General features: G+C 46.1%; 1 protein-coding gene across 1 annotated transcript in view; it reads left to right on the top strand.

Moving 5' to 3' along the window:
• The window catches only part of plxna3 (plexin A3), a 70,173-nt gene that overhangs the window by 30,663 nt on the left and 12,791 nt on the right, over window positions 1-26,719 (top strand). Inside the window, 21 exon segments of the mRNA XM_027275545.1 lie at window positions 4,938-5,078; window positions 8,304-8,404; window positions 11,436-11,559; window positions 11,829-11,885; window positions 12,131-12,201; window positions 12,950-13,064; window positions 15,527-15,727; window positions 20,400-20,496; window positions 20,622-20,812; window positions 20,894-21,042; window positions 21,135-21,255; window positions 21,327-21,463; window positions 21,556-21,726; window positions 21,837-21,930; window positions 22,018-22,137; window positions 22,711-22,830; window positions 23,074-23,217; window positions 24,367-24,601; window positions 24,691-24,833; window positions 25,713-25,868; window positions 25,958-26,058. Of these exon segments, the coding sequence (XP_027131346.1) occupies window positions 4,938-5,078; window positions 8,304-8,404; window positions 11,436-11,559; window positions 11,829-11,885; window positions 12,131-12,201; window positions 12,950-13,064; window positions 15,527-15,727; window positions 20,400-20,496; window positions 20,622-20,812; window positions 20,894-21,042; window positions 21,135-21,255; window positions 21,327-21,463; window positions 21,556-21,726; window positions 21,837-21,930; window positions 22,018-22,137; window positions 22,711-22,830; window positions 23,074-23,217; window positions 24,367-24,601; window positions 24,691-24,833; window positions 25,713-25,868; window positions 25,958-26,058 (2,789 nt within the window).

Below are 26,719 nucleotides of genomic sequence, written 5' to 3'. Positions count from 1 at the left end.
GACTGACAGGTGGGCGCCGTCATTCGGCCTGCCTCAGGTCAGCTGATGATCCACGTCCATGACCATATTTAGGCGATAGGAAGAGTCAGGACTACAAACATGGTGGAGCTTCAAATAAACATACACAACGTGTGTGTGTGTGTGTGTGTGTGTGTGTGTGTGTGTGAGCTGATAAATGACTCCTCATTCTCAGTCATGAGTCTCCGATAAATACGACACACACACATTTTATCACCGCTTTGTGTGTGTGTCAGGACTCACCTTGGGAAATGACATCATCATCTTGTCTCACTTCCTGTCTGTCCTCTCTCTGTTTGTGTCTCTCGTCCTCTGTCTCCTTATTTAGTGTGTTTTACAGCAAAATCTATAAAGACGACACGCACACACACACACACACACACACAGTAGTAAAACAGTGTGTGGTCTGAATGAAAAGTGAGCACCTCTTTCATGGCTCGTCTACAAAATAAAACTGTGTGTGTGTGTGTGTGTGTGTGTGTGGTGAGGCAGGGAGCTGCTGCCACACCCAGTCTAAATCTGAACATGGTTAGACTTCTGAAAACAACACACACAACCTTAAGTGTGTGTGTGTTTGACATACTGTGTGTGTGTGTGTGTGAGACCTTGATGTTAACGAAGCAGCTTTTTAATTGATTAAAGAAATTCAAAGTTTGTTTGATGTTTTTTAATATTTGAATGAAAAGACAGCCACGTGCTTTTATTTTGAAACAGCCACAGGAAGTGCTGCTTAACTCGTCACTAAATAAATAAACGAGTTTCCTGTTTGTCTCTTTAAACTCGTTAAAAAGACGTGACAAACGACGTTAAGGTTTAAAGTGAAATGTTCTTTTTTGATTCTTTCAGACTAAATGTCATTTTTATTCAGCATCAGCGTCTCCATGGAAACGTTAACGATGACTTCACTGCAGTAAATCATCTCTATATGTTGTAAAAACAGAAACGGTGTCGGTCAGTGATCAATGATCAATATGTTGATCATCTTCATCAGGAGGAAACTGGGTCACATCAACAAAGAGAGGAAGAGGAGGGAGAGTTTAACACCAGGAGAGGAAAGGAGGTGTGTGTGTGTGTGTGTGTGTGTGTGTGTGTGTGTGTGTCCTTGTGTTTCATCACACAGATATTTATTAGCTCGTTCAGTCTCTGTTAACGAGCTCCAATCAAACAAACTGATCATCAGTTAACCGAACGAGCACTGAAGTCAGAGGACAGTTAACGATCTTCACCTCGTTATGGTCTGCTGTATCTGTCATCTGATTGGTCGTTGCTGTTTATCTGTCGTCTTATTGGTTGTTGTAGTTAATCTGTCATCTGATTGGTCGTTGCTGTTTATCTGTCGTCTGATTGGTTGTTGTAGTTAATCTGTCATCTGATTGGTCGTTGCTGTTTATCTGTCGTCGGATTGGTCGTTGCTGTTTATCTGTCGTCTGATTGGTGGTTGCTGTTTATCTGTCGTCTGATTGGTGGTTGCTGTTTATCTGTCGTCTGATTGGTCGTTGTAGCTTCAGTCTGCTGACAGGAAACAGATGAATCTGATCTGAGATCAGCGCTCAGCCTCAAATCAAATCACAGCTGAGTTAACTCATCGTCTTCACTCTGATTGGATCACTGTGACTCTGTTAGTCTCTCCTGATTGGTCGACTGTTTCTTGTTGACGTTCATCTGTCTGTCAAACTTTAAGTTTCAAAATAAAACAATGAACAGGTTCAACAGATGATCAGATTCTTGTTTGTTCATGTCATAAAAATAATAACAAAAACAGTTCCTCAGCTGTTAGCTGGTCTCCAAGTTAGCAGCTGCTTTGTATCTTTCTCCTCCTCTCCTCTCCTCTCCTCCCCTCTCCTCCTCCTCTCCTCATTTCCTCCTCCTCTCCTCTCCTCCCCTCTCCTCCTCCTCTCCTTGTTTCCTCCTCTCTTCTCCTCCTCTCCTCTCCTCCCCTCTCCTCTCCTCATTTCCTCCTCCTCTCCTCCCCTCTCCTCTCCTCGTTTCCTCCTCCTCTCCTCCTCCTCTCTTCGTTTCCTCCTCCTCCTCTCTTCTCCTCCTCTCCTCTCCTCCCCTTTCCTCTCCTCATTTCCTCCTCCCCTCCTCATGTTTTCTCCTTTTGCATCATCTCTCTGCCCTACATAGTGAAGGATAGATGTTGTTGCATCACCACACACACACTCTCACACACACACTCACACACACTCACACACACACAGAGGTGGATTAATTATTATACGGTTGCCATGGAGATGATGTAACGAGCAAATCTGTGAGCTCCCCAAAGAGACTGTCTGTCATATTTGATTGTTGCCATGGTGATGATGATCGACAGTTGATTGATCATCAGTTTATTGATTGACTAAAATCATCGATCAGCTGATTTTCAGAGGGGTCAAAGGTCACAAGAGGAAACAAACTACCAAAATAAAAGCCCAGACAGAAATGTTGTTCAAATGTGTGTGTGTGTGTGTGTGTGTGTGTGTGTGTGTGTGTGTTTTTGGGGTTAACTGCCCCCCCCTCACCTAACCCTGTTTCAGCCTTCACTGCTGCTCCTCCTCCTCCTCCTCCTAAATCATCGTTAACGTCAGATTCAGTGTTTGTTAATTACAGAGTGAGTCCTCGTCCTCTGCTCCGTCAGCTCGTTAACATTCGTCTGTCAGCTTCAAGAGAGAGTCGAGGAAAACGTGTTTTTAAACGAGTTCACATTAACGAGCAGCAGCAGCTGATGAAACCTGAGCTTAGCATGCTAACTGTGTGTGTGTGTGTGTGTGTGTGTGTGTGTGTGTGTGTGTGTGTGAGTGTGTGTGTGTGTGTGTGTGAGAGTCCGCTAACAGACACTAATGTGTCGACAGAACCTTCAAATCTGAAGTATGGCCAAAAGTATTGGGACACTGCTTGGTGTTCTGCTGTTAACGACTTCATTAATCAAAACGTTTGACCTCTCGGGGCTTCCGTAGTTTGAGCCTCTTCAGTTCTTTTGAATGTTCCTGTGACTGAAAGTTTCAAACTTTCTTTTTTGAAGTCAGGTTTGATGATAAACAGGAAACAGACCTGAGCTGACAGGAAGTGACACGTTACATGTCAGAGCGTCACGCATGCAGGAATGCTCAGCTGTCCACATACTTTTGTCCACACAGTGTTTGTGTTAATCAGTCTGTTAATATTCACACACACTCAGCTAACGCACTAATTATAGGACGTAACAGCTGTGTGTGTGTGTGTGTGTGTGTGTAATCAGATCTGTTACCACAGCCATTGGTCATATATGTGTGTGTTTAAGGCACACACACACACACACACACACACACACACACACACACACACACACACACACACACTCACACACACACACACACACACACTCACACAGGCCTGCAGCCAGCTGCCTGACATTCCACTGTAATGCAATACCTCCGAGTGTGTGTGTGTGTGTGTGTGTGTGTGTGTGTGTGTGTGTGAGAACTGTCAGTTATAAAATGATTACTGGCACCTTTTAAGTGTTGACTTCCTGTTTGCTCACTTCCTGTGTCACACACTGTAACACGCACGCACACACACTGTAACACGCACACACACTGTAACACACACACACACTGTCACACACACACACACACACACACACACACAGTCAGACAATACAATAGACAGCAGACAGATTGTCTCAGGGTGAGAGGTTAAAGGTCACGTGTGTGTGTGTGTGTGTGTGTGTGTGTGTGTGTGTGTGTGTGTGTTGATGATTTGACTCTCAGCTGGCAGTCAGAGGTCAGAGGTCACTTCCTTTGTCACTCTTCTTCTCTTGTTTCCTCTGAAGAAGACGACATCGTGTGTGTGTGTGTGTGTGTGTCTGTGTGTGTCTGTGTGTGTGTGTGTGTGTGTGTGTGTGTGTGTCTGTGTCTGTGTCTCGTCAGTTCTAATTAAGCTCGGCTGCTTAATGAGCAGACAGCAAATTAACACACAGAGAACTACACACACACTTCCTTCCTTCATTTCTTCCTTTCTTCCTTCCTTCATTTCTTCCTTCCTTCCTTCCTTCCTTCCTTCCTTCCTTCCTTCCTTCCTTCCTTCATTCCTTCATTTCTTCCTTTCTTCCTTCCTTCATTTCTTCCTCCTTCCTTCATTTCTTCCTTCATTTCTTCCTTCCTTCCTTCCTTCATTTCTTCCTTCCTTCCTTCCTTCGTTCCTTCCTTCCTTCCTTCATTTCTTCCTTCCTTCCTTCCTCCTTCCTTCCTTCCTTCCTTCCTTCCTTCCTTTCTTCCTCCTTCCTTCCTTTCTTCTTTCCTTCTTTCCTTTCTTCCTTCTTATTCTTTCTTCCTCATTTGTTTCCTTTCCTAACTACCTTCCTTCTTTTCTTTCCTTTTACTTCTCTCCAGCCTTGTTTCCTTGTTTCCCCTCCTCCTCCTCCTCCTCCTCCTCCTCCTCTTCCTCCTCCTCTCTGTGGTGTTTTTCTGGGTCAGACATCAGGAGGAGGTGGAGGCAGATTTGGGGAGTTTTATTTTAGTCGCTCCATTTTCAAACCGACGAGTCGTCTCCTCATCAACACACACACACACACACACACACACACACACACACACACACACACACATACATACATACACACACACACACACACACACACACACACACACACACACACACACGATGAAGATGATGATAATCATCTTCATCGTGTGTGTGTGTGCAGCTGGTTTGATCATTGATGCTCTGTGATGCTCTGTGATGGTCTGTGGTGGTCTGTGGTGGTCTGTGGAGGTCTGTGGAGGTCTGTGGTGGTCCACAGTAGGTGAATCCTGGTGCTGTTGATTGGTCTGTGCAGCATCAACACAGCTGCTGATTGGTCTGAATCTCTGTCTGTTTCAAAGCAGTTAGCATTGCTCATTGATTTAAATGTGTTCTGTTAGCATGCAGCTAACGCGTTGCTCTCTGTGTTTCAGATCCGTGTGGATGGGATCCCCCCGCCGGCCCAGAATGCTTTGCTGTATGAGACGGTGACGGTGGTGGAAGGGAAGCCGATCCTGAGAGACATGGTGTTCAGTCCAGACCATCAGTACATCTACCTGCTGAGCGACAGACAGGTGAGACACGTCCAGGTGTAGAGGGGACAGACAGGTGAGACACGTCCAGGTGTAGAGGGGACACACAGGTGAGACACGTCCAGGTGTAGAGGGGACAGACAGGTGGGACAGGTCCAGGTGTAGAGGGGACAGACAGGTGAGACAGGTCCAGGTGTAGAGGGGACACACAGGTGAGACAGGTCCAGGTGTAGAGGGGACACACAGGTGAGACAGGTCCAGGTGTAGAGGGGACACACAGGTGAGACAGGTCCAGGTGTAGAGGGGACAGACAGGTGAGACAGGTCCAGGTGTAGAGGGGACACACAGGGGGGACAGGTCCAGGTGTAGAGGGGACACACAGGTGAGACAGGTCCAGGTGTAGAGGGGACACACAGGTGAGACAGGTCCAGGTGTAGAGGGGACACACAGGTGGGACAGGTCCAGGTGTAGAGGGGACAGACAGGTGAGACAGGTCCAGGTGTAGAGGGGACACACAGGTGAGACAGGTCCAGGTGTAGAGGGGACACACAGGTGAGACAGGTCCAGGTGTAGAGGGGACAGACAGGTGAGACAGGTCCAGGTGTAGAGGGGACACACAGGGGGGACAGGTCCAGGTGTAGAGGGGACAGACAGGTGAGACAGGTCCAGGTGTAGAGGGGACACACAGGTGAGACAGGTCCAGGTGTAGAGGGGACACACAGGTGAGACAGGTCCAGGTGTAGAGGGGACAGACAGGTGGGACAGGTCCAGGTGTAGAGGGGACACACAGGTGAGACAGGTCCAGGTGTAGAGGGGACACACAGGTGAGACACGTCCAGGTGTAGAGGGGACACACAGGTGAGACAGGTCCAGGTGTAGAGGGGACACACAGGTGGGACAGGTCCAGGTGTAGAGGGGACAGACTGGTGAGACAGGTCCAGGTGTAGAGGGGACACACAGGTGAGACAGGTCCAGGTGTAGAGGGGACAGACAGGTGAGACAGGTCCAGGTGTAGAGGGGACAGACAGGTGGGACAGGTCCAGGTGTAAAGGGGACACACAGGTGAGACACGTCCAGGTGTAGAGGGGACAGACAGGTGAGACAGGTCCAGGTGTAGAGGGGACAGAATCTGTTTTAATTAAATGTTTTATTGAAGCTGGAAATTGTTGTATAATCACAATATTACATGAGAGGGTCACTGAAGGTTTAACACACACACACACACACACACACACAGTAAATCAATGTCAGTGTGTGTGTGTGTGTGTGTGTGTGTGTCATAATATGAATTGTTGTTTTAACATCTGCAACAGGAAGTTGTGAATGTGAATATTGTTCAGCTGGCGCCACCAAACGCTGTGTGTGTGTGTGTGTGTGTGTGTGTGTGTGTCCCATGTTAGCGCTCTTATTGTACCACTGAGAGGAAGCAGAGCTGATTTCAACTATCAACTGTTACTTCCTGTACAGCTGATGACAGACACACACACACACACACACACACACACAAAACGTGTTTGTTTTGTTAGTTTTTCAACATTTTTATCATTTCTCATGTCTGATATCACAAACAGCTGTTTGAGTGTTTGATCTTTATAGATTATATAAACTCAGTTTATCTTTATAGATTATATAAACACAGTTTATCTTTATAGATTATATAAACACAGTTTATCTTTATAGATTATATAAACTCAGTTTATCTTTATAGATTATATAAACAGTTTATCTTGATAGATTATATAAACTCAGTTTATCTTTATAGATTATATAAACACAGTTTATCTTGATAGATTATATAAACAGTTTATCTTGATAGATTATATAAACACAGTTTATCTTTATAGATTATATAAACACAGTTTATCTTGATAGATTATATAAACACAGTTTCTTTATAGATTATATAAACACAGTTTATCTTTATAGATTATATAAACTCAGTTTATCTTTATAGATTATATAAACACAGTTTATCTTGATAGATTATATAAACACAGTTTCTTTATAGATTATATAAACACAGTTTATCTTGATAGATTATATAAACACAGTTTCTTTATAGATTATATAAACACAGTTTCTTTATAGATTATATAAACACAGTTTATCTTGATAGATTATATAAACACAGTTTCTTTATAGATTATATAAACACAGTTTATCTTGATAGATTATATAAACACAGTTTATCTTTATAGATTATATAAACACAGTTTATCTTTATAGATTATATAAACACAGTTTCTTTATAGATTATATAAACACAGTTTATCTTGATATATTATATAAACACAGTTTCTTTATAGATTATATAAACACAGTTTCTTTATGGATTATATAAACAGTTTATCAGTCTGTGGTCATGTGACGTCCTTTATCTCGTGTTGTCACGGACACGTAATGAATTGTTCAGGTGTCATGTTTCTTAAAGGGACAGCGCAGGGAGCTTTAGTTCACTTCAGACTGATGATATGTTTGTTTTGGAACGTTCTGACAACGCTACAGAAACACTAGCTCACTGTTAAGTATGATGAGGTTGTCTGAATGTTGTCTGAAGGTTAGTTATTGTTTTGATTCGTGGTTGTATATTGATGAGGTTTATGATCAGCTGATGATGTAGCTGTGTGTGAATGAACTGTGACAGTGAGGACTGTCAGCTCAGCACATTTCTACATGAAGCACAGACGAGACGTCTTTAAAAGAAAACCTGATAATGAGGTCAGACAGGCCTCCCTCTGTGTGTGTGTGTGTGTGTGTCTTTGTGTGTGTGACAATGAATGTATTCATGTGTGACCATCTGAATGAGACAGAGACAGACAGAGTGTCCTCTGTGTTTCACTGTTTACTGTCTCCCTGCTGCAATGACTTATGGGTAAAAGATACTCACTCTCTCACACACACACACACACACACACACACACACACACACACACACACACACAGACAGACAGAGGCTGTTGCTGTCCGTGGGAAACCACCAAACCTCTGTGTATAACGGAGCATGAAATCAATACAAAGCCAATCACTAATAACAAAGTGTCATCAGTTAAACACATTAACCAGCTTCATGTTCATCAGCTGGTTCTCTATCATCATGACACGAGCTGGCTGAAGTGTCCATCAGAAAGTGTGTGAATCACAGAGAGGACATCAGAGAGAGAAGCTGCAAACATGTTGTGAATAAAACTGATCCAGTTAAATAAAGTTCTGATAAAGTTCTGAAGCTGTGGTTCTGTTCAGTCGGTTAACGTGTTGCGTGTGTTTCAGGTAACCAGACTTCCAGTGGAGAGCTGTGAGCAGTACAGCAGCTGTTCAGACTGTCTCGGATCAGGAGACCCTCACTGTGGATGGTGTGTCCTCTTCAACAAGTAAGAGCCTTTTATTGTCATCACAGGCTACCAGACTGAGCTACCAGACTGAGCTACCAGCAGCTACCAGACTGAGCTACCAGACTGAGCTACCAGCAGCTACCAGACTGAGCTACCAGACTGAGCTAACAGCAGCTGACAGCAGCTAACAGACTGAGCTAACAGACTGAGCTACCAGCAGCTAACAGCAGCTAACAGACTGAGCTACCAGCAGCTACCAGCAGCTAACAGACTGAGCTAACAGACTGAGCTAACAGCAGCTGACAGCAGCTAACAGACTGAGCTACCAGCAGCTAACAGCAGCTAACAGACACATTGACCTGATCATTAGTCAGTGCAGCATCAACAGGATTTAACAGATGATTAATGAGTTAGTTCGTTATGATGTGCTGAACTCTTCTTCTGCTGCTTGCGTGTCCATAACGTCCACATAAATACATGAATGAATACATAGATAGAGTCAGCAGATGAACTCTCGTGCTCCTCAGACTCTCTCAGCTGACAGGAAACTAAAGGTTTGATCTGAAATATTTAATGCAACATTTTGAACATCTGTTTGGAGCTCAGGGACAGTTTGGAGCTCTCTGATTGGTCGGCCACCTCGAGGGAGAGACAGTTCAGGATGTCAGAGATGATGTCATCCGTGTGTGTGTGTGTGTGTGTGTGTGTGTGTGTTCAGGTGTCAGCTGTGAGATATGGTGTCTCTTGTTGTTCTGTGACCTCACAGCTGGTCAACAGCCAATAGGAAGGCAGAAGAGGGTTTGGTCTGTTTTTTGTCAAAGTGTGTGTGTGTGTGTGTGTGTGTGTGTGTGTGTGTGTGTGAACCATTCATGGAAACATTAATGACGCCTCATGAGAACACACACACACACACACACACACACACACACACACACACACACTCTCTCTCTCTCTCTCTTTGATGTTCAGGTACAGGAAGTTCTTCTACTGATTGATTAGCATCAAGTAGCTTCCCCTTCAAAATAAAAGCCTTTGACAGAGCTCAGTGTTGAGCTTGTTGACGTGTTCTTCACACACACAGTTGCTCACTGACTTGAACTGAAAGGCATGCTGGGAGATGTAGGACCTGCAGGAGAGTGTTACCATGATGATGATGATGATGATGATGCTGTGTGTTGTCACGGTAACAGCAGCTTCTTTTCATCTTCCTCCCTCGTTCTCACCGCCTATTGTTAATTAGAGAGAAACATCGTTACTGCAGCCTGATGAGGTGTATGTGTCAGGTGTGTGTGTGTGACACACACACCTGACACACTGTGAAATATCCAAATATAATGATTTCTAAATGGTCTAATGTTTCTAAAATAATAATGTTATTTAGTGAATACAATATAAAATGTATACAGTGTGTGTAAACAGGTGTGTGTAAACACTGTGTGTAAACAGTGTGTGTGTATACAGTGTGTGTGTATACAGTGTGTGTGTGTATACAGTGTGTGTATATACAGTGTGTGTATGCAGTGTGTGTATATACAGTGTGTGTATGCAGTGTGTGTAAACAGGTGTGTGTATACAGTGTGTGTAAACAGTGTGTGTGTATACAGTGTGTGTATACAGGTGTGTGTAAACAGTGTGTGTGTATACAGTGTGTGTATACAGTGTGTGTGTGTGTATACAGTGTGTGTATATACAGTGTGTGTATGCAGTGTGTGTATATACAGTGTGTGTATACAGTGTGTGTAAACAGGTGTGTGTAAACAAGTGTGTGTATACAGTGTGTGTGTATACAGTGTGTGTATATACAGTGTGTGTATACAGTGTGTGTGTGTATACAGTGTGTGTATACAGTGTGTGTATACAGTGCGTGTAAACAGGTGTGTATATACAGTGTGTGTATACAGTGCGTGTAAACAGGTGTGTATATACAGTGCGTGTATACAGTGTGTGTATACAGTGTGTGTAAACAGTGTGTGTATACAGTGTGTGTGTATGCAGTGTGTATATACAGTGTGTGTATACAGTGTGTGTATATACAGTGTGTGTAAACAGTGTGTGTGTAAACAGGTGTGTGTATACAGTGTGTGTGTGTGCAGTGTGTGTATACAGTGTGTGTACACAGTGTGTGTATATACAGTGTGTGTAAACAGTGTGTGTGTGTGCAGTGTGTGTAAACAGGTGTATGTAAACAGTGTGTGTATACAGTGTGTGTGTGTGCAGTGTGTGTATACAGTGTGTGTATACAGTGTGTGTATGCAGTGTGTATATACAGTGTGTGTATATACAGTGTGTGTATACAGTGTGTGTAAACAGGTGTATGTAAACAGTGTGTGTATACAGTGTGTGTGTATGCTGTGTGTGTATGCAGTGTGTGTATACAGTGTGTGTAAACAGTGTGTGTAAACAGGTGTGTGTATACAGTGTGTGTAAACAGGTGTGTATATACAGTGTGTGTATACAGTTTGTGTATGCAGTGTGTGTATACAGTGTGTGTAAACTGGTGTGTGTATACAGTGTGTGTATACAGGTGTGTATATACAGTGTATGTATACAGGTGTGTATATACAGTGTGTGTATGCAGTGTGTGTATACAGTGTGTGTATACAGGTGTGTATATACAGTGTGTGTATGCAGTGTGTGTATGCAGTGTGTGTATACAGTGTGTGTATACAGGTGTGTATATACAGTGTGTGTATACAGGTGTGTGTATACCGTGTGTGTAAACAGGTGTGTATATACAGTGTGTGTATGCAGTGTGTGTAAACAGGTGTGTATACAGTGTGTGTATACAGTGTGTGTAAACAGGTGTGTGTATACAGTGTGTGTAAACAGGTGTGTATACAGTGTGTGTATACAGTGTATGTGTACAGTGTGTGTAAACAGGTGTGTGTATACAGTGTGTGTGTACAGTGTGTGTAAACAGGTGTGTGTATACAGTGTGTGTATACAGTGTGTCTAAACAGGTGTGTGTATACAGTGTGTGTATACAGTGTGTGTATACAGTGTGTCTAAACAGGTGTGTGTATACAGTGTGTTCAGTATGTAACCCCGCCTTGACCTTTGACCCCTCCAGGTGCTCCAGACAGGAAGCATGTGACAAGTGGGAGGAGCCTCAGCACTTCAACACCCGTCTGGACCAATGTGTCGACATCTCCGTTACCCCGAGCAACATGTCCGTCACCTCGCCAGCAACACAGGTACACACACACACACACACACACACACACTCTCTCACACACACACTCTCACACACACACACTCACACAAACACACACACACACCACACAAGACAGTGCGTGATAACTCATTGTTTAACAGAAGTGACATCACCTGAAAAATACAACAAAAAGTTATCAAGGTAATAATTTGTCAGCGACCAATCAGATGGCATTGCGAGCCCCACAACCTGTCTGATTGTCTGATGATGATGTCATCGGTCGCAGGTGTCACCTCTCCTCTCCGTAATTTGACCATTCGAGTGCAGAACGTCCCCTCCCGGCGGCTGTCAGGGGGGGCGTGTCCTGTGTGTTCGAGGAGCTGAGTGAGACACCTGGAGAGGTGAACGGACATAGGGTCAGGTGATGTGTCTGTCACCGTCACTGAGAGAGCTGCCCACATACGAATACCACAGTCTCTACGGTGAGAAACACCCACACACACACACACACACACACAACGCAGGTGTACCTGTCTTCATGCATCATGAGGGTGTGTGTTGTGTTTCAGGTGAGAGAAGCGAGTTGGTCCAGCTCAGCCTGAGGTCCACAGATGAGGAAACCGGACATCACTTCATCACCACCAAGCTTCATCATATACTAAAACTGCTCTGTGCTCAACTCGTAAAAGTCAGACAATCACGCAACCTCGCTGCACTGGCTCTCCGCCCTTCCTGCTCCCTCCTCTCCTCCTCTCCTCTCTCCTCCTCTCCTCTCCTCTCTCTCCTCCTCTCCTCTCTTGCCCTCTCTCCTCCCTCTCTCTCTTCCCTTCCCCTCTCTCTCCCCCCTCGCCTCTCCTCCGCTCCGCTCTCTCTTGTCTCCTCCTCTCCTCTCCTCTCCTCTCTTGTCTCCTCTCCCCTCGGGGCTCAGATTGAGGTGGGTAACATAATCTGTGTGGCAGGCTCGCTGGTTGTCATGGTAACAGCAGCTCTGTGCCTTGGATACAGAAACACTCGGTCTGTCCGCTGGGACGCTTTAAAACACACACACACACACACACACACACACACACACCTGCTTAGTGTCTTTAAACGTGTGAGGCGAGGAGGATTCAGGTGTGCAGACAGGAAGCAGGTACACTCTGACCTGGACGAGGTCACAGAGGACGGATCAGAGCAGCACGTGGATTCAGTAGTCCAGGTGGAGGCGTGGCCTGAAGAGAGAGAGAGACAGCTGCGGTCGAGCGACATAGACACCTGTAGCTCCGCCCACAGCGCTGCACACAGCACCATGATTGGTCTGAACACGTCTGCTGTCGTCTCATAGCGATGGTTCATCCTCTGCGGGCAACGAGTGACACGACAATGAAACACCTGAATATGAATGAACAGGTGATCCTGACTCCGCCCCCTGTCTGTCTCCTCCCCCTCAGGTGTACTTCCTGTGTCAGCAGCGTGTTCCCATGTCATTGGTGTAAATATCGACACATCTGCACCAACAACCTGCAGGACTGCTCGTTCCAGGAGGGCCGGGTCAGCAACATGGAGGTACACACACACACACACACACGCACACACACACACACACACACACACACACACTGTGTCACCTTCATGTGTCACCTGAGTTTCGCCTCTCAGGCTGCACACACACTCAGATCGTGTTTTTATTATTTTAATATTTTCACAGTTATTTTAGTTATTTATAGATTTTCAGCTGCTGAAGCTGGAGGAGAGTCGATGGAGGTCAGAGCCGCTCGCTCCGTCTGTCATTACATGGTTCAGTAAACAACAGTAAAGCTTCAGGTCAACAGTGAAGGACACACACACACACACACACACACACACACACACACACTCTCCTTGGTGGTGCGTTCAAGGACTCTGTGACAGATGTGATTTAAGAATCGTCTGCTGAGAGGAAACAAAGTGAATTTGAACCTGTCTGTGACACACCGTCCACACCAAAGACACAGCAGATCAAAGATCTGTAAAGACTACAACACGAACACAAACATAAGAAATAAAACACAGACATGGGCGGAATCTGATTGGATGATGACAGTGTGGAAGTAGTAACAGGAACCAATGGGCTTCAGACACAGACCAGCGTGGTTGTTCTGGGTGTAGACCTGAGATTTGATGACTTTAGAAAATACAAGACGGTCGTCTGCAAAGAAAATGAACGAACATGAACAAGCTGTCGACAGGTCAGCAGGTAAACTACCTGAAGGTGTGTATATGTACACATAAAGGTACACATAATACTGACCAGCAGTACGATTACACCCGCCATGAGTAACAGATTACTTCTAACGAGCTGCTCTCATCCTGCTCGTTATCTCGAGTATGGCTCTCGTTGTTTGGGTGTCTCGTTGACGTGATTGGTGCTCTGTTTCATTACAGGGTGACAATAACAACCTCTGATTGGCTAATTGGATAAGAGGAGATGAATAGCCACTTAATTGACATGAAACCGTCCAATCACTGCAATTATTGTTAATTACAAGGCAATTAGACTGACTAAAGAGAGAGGGAAGGAGAGAAGAGAGAGGCGAGAGTCTGAGAGGAGGATTCAGGGTGGAGGAGGAGGGCGGATGGATTTCTTCTTTGGTGTTTGACCTTTATCGAACAAGGTTAAAAGTCTTTCAGAGTTAACGACGAAGAACGAGGAGCCGCTCTGAACGCTCGTTCATCGAGCTGAAGACAAAAAGAAGCAGTCAGCAGAAAGAAGGAGAGCGAGAGAGCAGCTGCAGAAGGACGACTCAAAAAGAGATTTATTTCATTTCTTTACAGTCTGACAGACTTAAACTTAGTTTATCTGTTTATTTGTGTCCTCGGAGGAAGTTCATGAAGACATGAAGGGATAAACACTCTGATATAATAAAAGGTTTATGTGATGAAGCAGTGATCAGCTTTTTAGCCTCTTTCAGCAGCTTGTTTTGGTCTTGTGGATCATTTCCTGTCTGCTTGCTGAGGACTCTGTCCTCAGAGTAGAGACAGATTTCATGGAGACACTTGAGGTGTTTAAATATGCAGATGAGTCGTGATGTCACGCTGACTTCAACCTCAGTCAGTGAATGAAAACTGTCTCTGTCTTAAACTGAGACTCGTGCTGATGTCAAAATGATTTCTGTCTCGTGTTCCCGTCACCATGTTTGTCACAGAGTCTGTCACAGGTGAGCCGAGTGTTTGATGACACACACACACACACACACACACACACACACACACACACACACACACACACACACTCTCTGGATCCACAGTCTCGGCTGCTGTCCGCTGTGCTCTGGTCCACTTCCTGTGGAGCTAATGGTCTTCCTGTCAGTCACAAGGCAATTAATTACCGCGGTGACGCTCATTAATGAATGTTTCACCCCACAGAGAGAGACAGTAACTCTGTGTGTGTGTGTGTGTGTGTGTGTGTGTGTGTGTGTGTGTGTGTGTTCAAAGCTTGGATCTGTCACCAGCTGTCCATTACTGAACACACACTCTGACTGTGTTTCTGTCCTCAGTCAGTGATGACAGACTGTGATAAGCTATCTGCCTTTGTCAGCGTGTGTGTGTGTGTGTGTGTGTGTGTGTCTGTGTGTGTGTCTGTGTGTTGCAGTGTGGCTGGGTACAAACAGGCTTTGTCTCAGTATATGTTCATGATTATCCGTGAAGTCTCCATGAAGTCGAACGTGTAAACAGTTTGGATGGAGGCTAGCTACATGCTAACACTGCTACATTAAATGTTCTAATATGATAATTTAGATAATTTAGATAATTAAGATGATTATTGAGATGATTATTGAGATGATTATTGAGATGATTATTGAGATGATTATTGAGATGATTATTGAGATGATAACAGGTTAATGTCGTCGTCTTTTTTGGGCTGAAGCATCAGTGAGTGTATGGAGACTCCTCCTCTATGCAGACGACACCGTCCTTTAAACCTGATCAGCTTAGTCTGCTGTAGACCACCTGGTTGTGGATTAACTCACCTGTCTGTCTCTCTGCAGGGCTGTCCTCAGATCCTCCCCACCTCTGACATCCTGGTCCCTGCGGGGATGGTTCGTCCAATCACGTTGCGAGCTCGTAACCTCCCTCAGCCTCAGTCCGGTCAGAAGAACTACGAGTGTGTCTTTAACATCCAGGGGAAGGTTCAGCGGATCCCGGCCGTCCGCTTCAACTCATCCTGCATCCAGTGTCAGAACACCTCGGTGAGACACGCCGCACTACACTACCCAGCATGCACTGCTGCTCAGAGAACACACAGGGACAGGAAGTGGGTTTGTTTAGCGCTAAAAAAAGATGGAGGCTGCTTGACTCTGATTGGCCAAGAGATGACTGAACAGAACGCCCCCTCATCACTCTGGTTGTCACGGCGACCTCAGGGTGGGCGTGACCGAGTGACCTGCAGGAGTCAGAGGTCAGACAGGAAGACAGACAGTATTGAGTGTGACACACACACACACACACACACACACACACACACACACACACTGCAGATTGATTACTGTCCTTTACTGAGATGACACCGCGACCATGCATCCACACACACACACACACACACACTCATTTCCTGTCCTTCATCTGTCTTCCTGTCGGTAATCCCGCCCTGAAGACGCCTCACACAGACACACACACACACACACACACACACACACACACACACACACGCGCGTATATTTTACGCTACTGAACGCAGACAGCAACACACAGATGGTCAGTGTGTGTGTTACAGTCTGTATTTAATTAAGTTACTATTCCCAGTGGAAATTGGCCGTTTAGTACGACAACACACATACACACACACACACACACACACACACACACACAGCCTCTGTTCTTCAAAATAAAAGCATTGTGTGTGTATGTGTGTGTGTGTGTGTGCAGCAGACAGAAGCAGGATTTAAACACTTTAATGTGTTTTTAATCAAATGTGGAGAGTTCACCACGATGTTTAAATGTCACATGATCAATCAGACACGCTGAACACCGACATGACACTGACATGTCATTCCTACACACATCCACACTCACTCACATTTCAATCCACTTTAAAGTGTTTGTGATCAGACTTCATGACTGTCTTCATGTCTTTGTGAATCACTGTGAACACTCTCATTCAGTTTCCTCTGAACAGTCGAGTGGATGTTTCAGAACACACACACACACACACACACACACTCACACACACACACACACACACACACACACACACACACTCACACTCATGCTGCTGTTGCCAGGCACCTCTGACCCCATAGCGACAGGCCCAGCGGCTGGGCAGCGGTTACCATGGAGACGACAGTCCACTCACCACTCACCAACAGTGTCCACCAGCTCTGTGACATTAAGACCCAGCGGAGAGAGACAGACAGGAGAGAGACAGACAGGAGAGAGAACAGAGAGCAGGAGGAGACAGACAGGAGAGACAGACAGGAGAGAGAGAGACAGGAGAGAGAAGAGACAGACAGGAGGAGAGCAGACACAGGAGAGAGAGAGACAGGACAGGAGAGAGACAGACAGGGAGAGAACAGACAGGAGAGACAGGAGAAGACAGACAGGAGAGAGAGCAGAACAGGAGAGAGACAGGAGAGAGAGAGACAGGAGAGACAGACAGGAGAGAGACAGACAGGAGAGACAGACAGGAGAGACAGACAGGAGAGAGAGAGAGACAGACAGGAGAGAGAGAGAGAGACAGGAGAGAGACAGACAGACAGGAGAGAGACAGACAGACAGGAGAGAGAGAGACAGACAGACAGAGAGACAGACAGACAGGAGAGAGACAGACAGACAGACAGGAGAGAGAGAGACAGACAGACAGAGAGACAGACAGACAGGAGAGAGAGAGACAGACAGGAGAGAACAGACAGACAGGAGAGAGAGACAGACAGACGTCCCCTGAGTCTAGTCCTATGGCAGCATCACTAAGGGATGACCTGAGCCAGCACTAACTATAAGCTCTATCAAAGGAAAGTCTTCAGTCTACTCTTAAAGGTGTTTGGCCGTGTCTGCCCCTGAACCCAGAATGGTAGTTGTTCCACAGAAGAGGAGCCTGATAGCTGAAAGCTCTGGCTCCCAATCTACTTTTGGAGACTATAGGAACCACAGGAACCAAGAACCCACAAAGAACCAAAGAAAAAAAAAAAAACAGGAACCACAAAGAACCACAAGGAACCACAAAGAACCACAAGGAACCACAAAGAACCACAAAGAACCACAAGGAACCACGAGGAACCATGAGGAACCACAAAGAACCACAAGGAACCACAAGGAACCATGAGGAACCATGAGGAACCACAAGAAACCACAAGGAACCACAAAGAACCACAAGGAACCACAAGGAACCACGAGGAACCACGAGGAACCATGAGGAACCACAAAGAACCACAAGGAACCACAAGGAACCACGAGGAACCACAAAGAACCACAAGGAACCATGAGGAACCACAAGGAACCATGAGGAACCCAGCGTCCTGAGAGCCAAACTAAAGAACTACGTAGCACGTGCACACATGTAGCATGTTCAGAAGAACATCCAGCAGGATCTGAGCGAGTAACCAAAGTCTGCTGGCTTCTGAAACGCTCCCGGTGGGTTTGAAGACAACGTGCCACAGACGGGCCCGGTGGGGTTTCAGTGTTAGAACTTTATTAGAACTTTATTGAACTGGATCAGATTTATTCACAATATATTTGCAGCTTTTCCCTCTGACGTCCTCCGACAGCTTCAGCTCTCACAGAGCTTCAGCATAACATAGCATAGCATGACGTTAGCATGCTAACAGAACCGGGCTCAGCAGCCGGACCGGACCAGAGCAGTGGTCCAAGGAGGTAAACTGAACTCTGCTTCCTGTCTGATGCCGACTCTCTAACACGTTTCATGAAGCAGCTCCACTTCAGTTTGTCCCTGCTCAGCAGAAACTTCTTCATCCAACCACACACACACACACACACACACACACACACACACACACACACACACACACACACACACAACCACACACACACAACCACACACGCACACACACACACACACACGCACACAACCACACACACACACACACACACACGGCTTCAATTAATAAAGCGTTGATATTAAAATGATCTTTTCTGCAGAGCTGCAAGAACGACCACATTATTCATAACTCTGTGTGTGTGTGTGTGTGTGTGTGTGTTAGAGTGATGACCACACAGCTGAAATATGTGGAAGACCAATCGAGAGAGAGATGAGTGTGTGTGTGTGTGTGTGTGTGTGTGTGTGTGTGTGTCTAATGCCCTGATTTTCCATTAAAAGCAGCCAGCTGAGCCCAACAGAGCAGCATCATAACTCAGGCTGCTGAACACACACACACACACACACACACACACACACAAACCACCGTGATGCAGCACCAAGTACTGAAGTTTGATACTCGTCTCCCAAAGTTACGTATTCGGTCGTCATCTGTGCTTCAGTCTGAGACTGAGCATCAGCAGGAAGTGTCACAAACTGCAGTTCCTCTTGTCGTCCACTTGAGGCTGGATCCAGAAGTCCATGTTACAATGTCCTTACAACAGTTACAACAGAACCTCTGAACCGGCAGTGTCCAGTCTAACAGTGAACACAGCGACAGAACCTCTGAACCAGCAGTGTCCGGTCTAACAGTGAACACAGAGACAGAGAGGCTGGGCTTCAACACGGTATAGTCCTGCTGCTGAGCCCGGTTCTGTTGCTGCTCATGGCAGCAAATATATTGTGTATGACCTCTGATCCAGTTTCACCAAAATCACTGAATAAAGTTCTGAAGCTGTTCTTTTGGCCCGGCTGTAGATGAGTGTAGCAGCTCTACGTTAATAAAATGAGCAGACCAGAATCATTAAGACACATCGATGGAAACATCACTCTCTAATTTCACTGTGTGTGTGTGTGTGTGTGTGTGTGTGTGTGTGTGTGTGTGTGTGTGTGTGTGTGGCATCAGATTATCTGGTACCATTGGAGTCGGGCTGACATATTCAGGACAGCCTTTTCTCTTTCTCTCTTCTCTTTTCAGCAGCAGAGATGATGTGTTGTTCATCTCACAAAGACGACCCACACACACACACACACACACACACACACAGTCATTTTTTGTTCCATTAACACCCTCCTGTTTATCTCGGATGAGAGCTGCAGGTAGATCAGGTTCCCATCAGCTCTAAATCCATTATGTTGTTTCTCCGACTGCTTTCTGTTGGTTACCATGGAGACCTGCAGCCGCCATGACAACAGCACTCTGCTGTGTGTGTGTGTGTGTGTGTGTGTGTGTGTATTTTCCATCCCTTTCTTTAAAGCGGAGTTTATCCTTAATGGACAGGATTGGAGTACTACAGTACTGCTAGCTGTATGAGGCTCTGCTGACACTTTCACTGTGTATTTGCTTCAGTAGTATTAGTATCAGTATTAGTATTAGTATTAGTATTAGTATTCGTAATATCTGTTGTATCATCAGCTGCAGCAGAGCTGTCTGCAGAAACACCAGCTGTGTATGAATTAAATATTCAGTGAGCATGTAGCATCAGTGACGTCGTCTGAACAGCTCAGGCTCATGTGGCTGTAAAAACATTAGTTATCTAATATTAGTCACATTTGGTACCAGTAGCTGAACAGTGCTGTAAATGTCAGATATTAGCTGCTCATATTGATCAGTGATTGGCTGATGTATGCACACATGATGAACGCTCAGCATGTGTGCACTTATATTCAGTATATACTGTATGTTGTTTTCTAATGAGGCTCTCCTCCCAGACGCTGTGTATCTCCTCCTTTAATTAAAATGTCTTCTGGATCATAATTAACACGGAATTTAATTTTCTGTTTCCCAATTAAAAAGTGTCAAAATATTTAAATGCGCCTCTGTGTCTCTGTAGTATTGGTACGAAGGCGACGAGGCTGGAGATCTCCCCGTGGACTTCTCGATTGTCTGGGACGGAGATTTCTTCATCGACAAGCCGCCGACTATGAAAGGTAAACAACAATAAGACTGTTTGTTATAGAGATCTATATTATTTCACTGCTTTGAATGTGATTGAAACTTGTTGTTGGATTTCTTTGTTGATTAAAGTTTTATATTTCATGTTTGCGTCGGTCAGCGTTGCTGTATAAGTGCGAGGCTCAGCGCTCCAGCTGTGGTCAGTGTCTCAAAGCTCCGCCCACCTTCGAATGTGGGTGGTGCACTGAAACCAGGAAGTGTCTCCTACGGCAACACTGTCCGACACCCGAACAGAACTGGATGCACCACGGCCGACACAACCTGCGCTGCAGCCACCCACGCATTACCAAGGTAGGGAATCGAACCTGCATCCTGCACGTGTTGTCACCTGATGGATGATGGATGATGGATGATGGATGTCCTCCTCCACAGATCGACCCTCTGACGGGCCCTCGGGAGGGCGGGACCCGGGTGACCATCGAGGGGGAGAACCTGGGCCTGCAGGTGAAGGAGATCGCTCACGTTCAGGTGGCCGGAGTCCGCTGTAACCCCGTCCCCTCGCAGTACATCAGCGCTGAGAGGTCAGTGTGTGTTCGTATGTTGGTGTGAACATGTGACTGATCATGTGACTGATCATGTGACAGATCATGTGACTGACTCCGTCTGTCTGCAGGATCGTGTGCGACATGGCCGAGGCTCTCCTCCCTCACTCTCCAGGCGGTCCTGTCGAGCTCTGCATCGGCGTCTGCAGCGCCGAGTATCGAACCCTGTCCACGCAGACGTACTCCTTCGTGGTGAGTGTTGGAGTCCTCGTGCAGCATACAGTAGATATATGTCTGGATGTTCACGTAACTTCCTCCTCCAGAGCCCCAGCTTCAACCGTGTTCGTCCAGAGAAGGGACCTGTTTCTGGGGGAACCAGACTCACAGTGACGGGTCGACACCTGGACGCCGGCAGCACCGTCACCGTTTATATCAACATGGAGGAGTGTCTGTTTGTCAAGTCAGTGTGGCCCGTCGATGAATTCATTTATGTAAGCTCAGCAAACAATCAGCCAATCACTGATCTCCTCTCTATCTTCACGTCTCTCTCAGACGGACCAATCGGGAAATAATCTGCATAACTCCTGCCTCCCTGTCGGGCTCTGGCCCCGCCTCCATCCGTCTGATGATTGACAGGGCCGAGGTGACGAGCTCGGAGACCAAATACGTTTACACGGAGGACCCGACCATCACCAACATCGAGCCCAACTGGACCATCCTCAAGTAAACACTCCACATCCTCGTCAGGGATAATCCAATAATCAATCAGAGTATTCATCTGTAACCTGAGTGTGTGTGTGTGTGTGTGTGTGTGTGTGTGTGTGTGTGTGCAGTGGCAGCACAGTGATAACGGTAACAGGAACAAACCTGTTGACCATCCAGGAGCCCAAAGTCCGAGCCAAGTACGGAGGAGTGGAAACCAACAACGTGAGGAAACGTTGTGAAATGTCTTTCTAAATAAATATCTAATAAATAATCAATCTGTCTTTAATGAGTCATCGTTTCTTTCTGCAGTTCTGCACCGTGGTCAACGACAGCACCATGACGTGTTTGGCTCCTGGTCTGATTTACAGTAAACCAAACCCACCAGAGGGGGCGCTGCGCCCCGACGAGTTCGGCTTCATCTTTGACCAGGTAACACCGAGCAAGAGGGGTTGTCATGGTTACAGTGATGTCAGTAGATGAACTCTGCAGCTCAAAGCGCTCTAAAGCATTACTCCCGGTTTTCTTGCCGGGTTCGGCTCCTGGCATCCCGGGCTGAGTCAGCTGAGTTATTCCCTGTTGGTCTCAGAGGCTGTGCTCCAACCCGGTCCGGTCAGGATGCGGAGCCCGGTTCTGGTGCGTGCTGATGGCAGATTCAGTTAGCAGCAGTTAATTTGCGGTTAGCTGGTGACATGATAAAGACATCAGTCTTCATGGGTCCCTTTAAAAACGTTTGTTCGCTAACGTGACACAAGACTGGAGCAGAAACAAGAACTTTAAGAAGCTGCTGAGATCATTTCCCATCCAGAGTTTAAAACCGGATCAGTTCACAGTGAACAGCTGAGTATCGTCTGCGTAGAGGAGTTGTGAGGTTCCTTTAAAGTGTCTTAGTATTGATTCAGATGAAGGTGATTGATGGATTTAAATCATTTCTCTGACACGTTACTGTCCCAGACATCAAATATTAGTAGTACTTGCAGTAATCGATATTCTGGTCCTGTCCAGGTTTCCTCTCTGCTGGTCCTGAACTCCACACCCTTCACACACTACCCCAACCCGACCTTTGACCCCCTGGGGAACTCTGGGATTCTGGAGGTCAAACCAGGATCACCTATCATCCTCAAGGTGAGTCAAACAGGAAGTTCAGAAGAAGAAGAGAGACACAATATTTATATAAAGGTGAACAGGTGTTAGAGAGGAAAGTAACTAAGTACTCAGGAACTGAACCAAGTTCAGTTTCTTTAGTTTTGGTACTTCATTTTGAAACTTTTGTCCTTTTACTGAAGTAATAACATTTGAGTATTTCTTCATTGTAGTATTACTACTTTTAGTACATGCTCTGAGTACTCGTGCCCGCTCTGGTTTCAGGGTAAGAACCTGATCCCTCCGGCTCCGGGGAACAACCGTCTGAACTACACCGTCCTGATCGGAGAGTCGCCCTGCCTGCTTACCGTGTCCGAGAACCAGCTGCTCTGTGATTCGCCGGATCTCACCGGAGAACAGCGAGTCCTGGTGAGTGATGGGGTCTTAGCCCCGCCCTCTTTTTTTCACCTGTCACTGATAACGGGCTGTGATTGGTTGGTTAAAGGAGCTATAGGCAGCTGGTGTCCAGAGACAGATCGAAGGGTCGTCTGCAGACTGAAGCTCAAAGACTGAAAACACTTTTTTTCTTTGATGAAGCAGCTTCAGCGTTTGAGTCTGACTTCAGTCTGTGCTGCAAAACAACAACAGACACAAGTTTGACTTGATTCATGTCGGTTTAAGGTGGATGAGTGACAGTCAGCAGAATAAACTCCTCCACATCAGTCGTCGTCGTTCGTCGTGTTTTTGGGAACTTTTGAGGAAAATGTTCATTTCGAGCAAAAAGTCTCCGTGACCTGCCCGGTCCTGCTTACAGACACTACGCTGAACTCCAGAACAAACAGCCTCGGGTCGGGTCGGGAACTTGAAATGAAATATTGAACAGGCGCTCTGATCTGTCTTCATCTCCAATATTTACCGTGTTTCACCGAGCTTTTAGGTCGGACACAATCTAACGTTACTCTAACGTCAGTCTAACGTTAACGTTGATCCTCTTCTGTGACTGCAGCACGCTGTGTTTGCGTGGGCGTGGACAGACTGATGACATAACATCATTTTATGATGTCATACAGTAAACGTGACGTTTTGTTCTTTTAAATATTAAAGAAAGTTTGAATGTGAAGAAACGAGCTCGTTATAAAGGTGACAGTCATTAAGTACAGCGGCAGGGAGTCATGGGTAATTGGTCTGATGCCACAGATCAGAGGGTGACACACACACACACACACACACATTAAACTATTGATGAATTATTAAACATATTGATTATTGATCAGTTCAGACTGTCGTGTTGGTTCTTCCTCTCCGTCTCTTATCACTTAATCATTTATTCATGCGTCTGTTTTCTGATCGATGTTTATGAATCTCGTTAATAAAACATTCAGACATCATTAATATAAATATGTTAGAAGAGTCTGCAGACCAGACATGGACTGGTTCTACAGGACCAGATCCAGAACCATCGACTACAGGTGGCCGCTGCAGTCCGTACAAACACTGAAGTCACATGACTGGCGAGCTGTTTGCTCATGGCTCTCGTGATAGTCGATGTTCATGTAACAGTCGTCTCTCTGTCTGTAGATCCTCGTTGGCGGTCTGGAGTACTCCCCGGGTACGCTCCATATTTACTCCGACAGCGCCCTGACACTGCCGGCCATCATCGGTATCGGCGCGGGCGGAGGAGTGCTGCTCATCGCGATCATCGCCGTGCTGATCGCCTACAAGAGGAAGACTCGGGACGCCGACCGGACGCTGAAACGCCTCCAGCTGCAGATGGACAACCTGGAGAGCCGGGTGGCGCTCGAGTGCAAGGAGGGTATGTCTGTTAGAGTGAGGACGAAGTGGTGACTTCCTGTAAAGACTCCAGCACTCTGACCTCTGACCTCTGACCTCTCCTCCACGCAGCCTTCGCTGAGCTGCAGACCGACATCCAGGAACTCACCAACGACATGGATGGAGTGAAGATCCCCTTCCTGGAGTACCGAACCTACACCATGAGAGTCATGTTTCCTGGGATCGAAGAACACCCCGTCCTCAAAGAGCTCGACGTACGTACAACACACACACACACACACTCCTTCATCATCCACAGAACAAACAGTGTGTTAAAGTGTGAAGCGACCCTCCACAGTCAGCTTTAATTAAACAAAGCCAGCAGGAAGCCGTGAGCCGCTGAGCCTCTGTTCTCCACACATCAATTAGACTTCCTCACATCCTGATAACGAGGTGTGGAAGTAGATCAGTCTGCGAGGACTTCCATGAAACACACGAGGAAACTTCCTGTCTGAATCTCTGCTCAGATTTATTGAGCTCTCATAACGATCTTTATTCATACAGAGATTTAGAAACTGAAGCTAAACACAGCCACGTAAACAGGAAGTAGAGTTCTGTTTACTCCCCATCGTATGTGTTTCCGTGTGGACTCGTGGATGTGGACTGGGGTTTACAGTATGCATAGCAGCTAGCGCTATGAGCTAGCATCAGGGTCTGCCTTCCAGTGAACACAGCTGGACCGAACAGAACCTCTGGACCCAGAACAGAACCTCTGAACCCAGAACAGAACCTCTGAACCCAGAACAGAACCTCTGGACCAGCAGTGAGCAGCTTTTCTTGCGCTTCACTACTGATCAAAGTTTCCATCATAAAGTCTGTAAATCACCTCAGTACTGTAACAGCTGTGCTCCAACCTGGTCCGGTCCGGCTGCTGAGCCCGGTTCTGTTGCTGCTAACAGCAGATTCAGTCAGCAGCAGTAGAATTAGTGTTAGTATGTGTCTGAGTGCAGGATGAGTCTCTGAAGTCACTTTGAGAGAAACAGGAACAGACTTTGTACAAAGTGCTTTCTCGAGTTGATGTGGGTCCAGTGTGAACCAGGTTCTCTAACCATCGTGTGTGTGTGTGTGTGTGTGTGTGTGTGTGTGTGCTTCAGTCTCCGGCTAACGTGGAGAAAGCTCTGCGTCTGTTCAGTCAGTTGCTGAACAACAAGATGTTCCTGTTGACCTTCATCCACACTCTGGAGGCTCAGAGGTCGTTCTCCATGAGGGACCGCGGGAACGTCGCCTCGCTGCTGATGGCCGCTCTGCAGGTGACCATGACACACCTGAGACGACATCCGTGTTACTGTGAACACGCTAATGACTGAGTGAACATTACTGACTCCGTCTTTGTCTTCAGGGTCGTATGGAATATGCGACAGTGGTGTTAAAACAGTTGCTGGCCGACCTGATCGAGAAGAACCTGGAGAACCGGAACCATCCCAAACTACTGCTGAGGAGGTCCGAATCTTTACACAGCCTTTACACAACCTTTACACAATCTTTACACAACCTTTACACAACCTTCACACAACCCAGCCTTTACACAACCTTTACACAGCCTTTACACAACCTTTACACATCCTTTACACAGCCTTTACACAATCTTTACACAACCTTTACACAACCCAGCCTTTACACAACCTTTACACAACCTTTACACAGCTCAGCCTTTACACAAACTTTACACAGCCTTTACACAGCCTTTACACAACATTTACACAGCCTTTACACAACCTTTACATAACATTTACACAGCCTTTACACAACCCAGCCTTTACACAACCTTTACACAGTCTTTCCACAACCTTTACACAGCATTTACACAACCTTTACACAGCCCAGCCTTTACACAACCTTTACACAACCCAGCCTTTACACAATCTTTACACAACCCAGCCTTTACACAACCTTTACACAGCCTTTACACAACCCAGCCTTTACACAACCTTTACACAGCCTTTACACAACCCAACCTTTACACAACCTTTACACAGCCTTTACACAACATTTACACAGCCTTTACACAGCCTTTACACAACCTTTACACAGCCTTTACACAACATTTACACAACCTTTACACAACCTTTACACAGCCTTTACACAACATTTACACAACCTT

The sequence above is a fragment of the Larimichthys crocea genome, unplaced genomic scaffold, assembly GCF_000972845.2.
Source record: "Larimichthys crocea isolate SSNF unplaced genomic scaffold, L_crocea_2.0 scaffold148, whole genome shotgun sequence".
NCBI lineage: Eukaryota > Metazoa > Chordata > Actinopteri > Sciaenidae > Larimichthys > Larimichthys crocea.
This window is presented reverse-complemented; position numbering and strand designations above follow the sequence as displayed.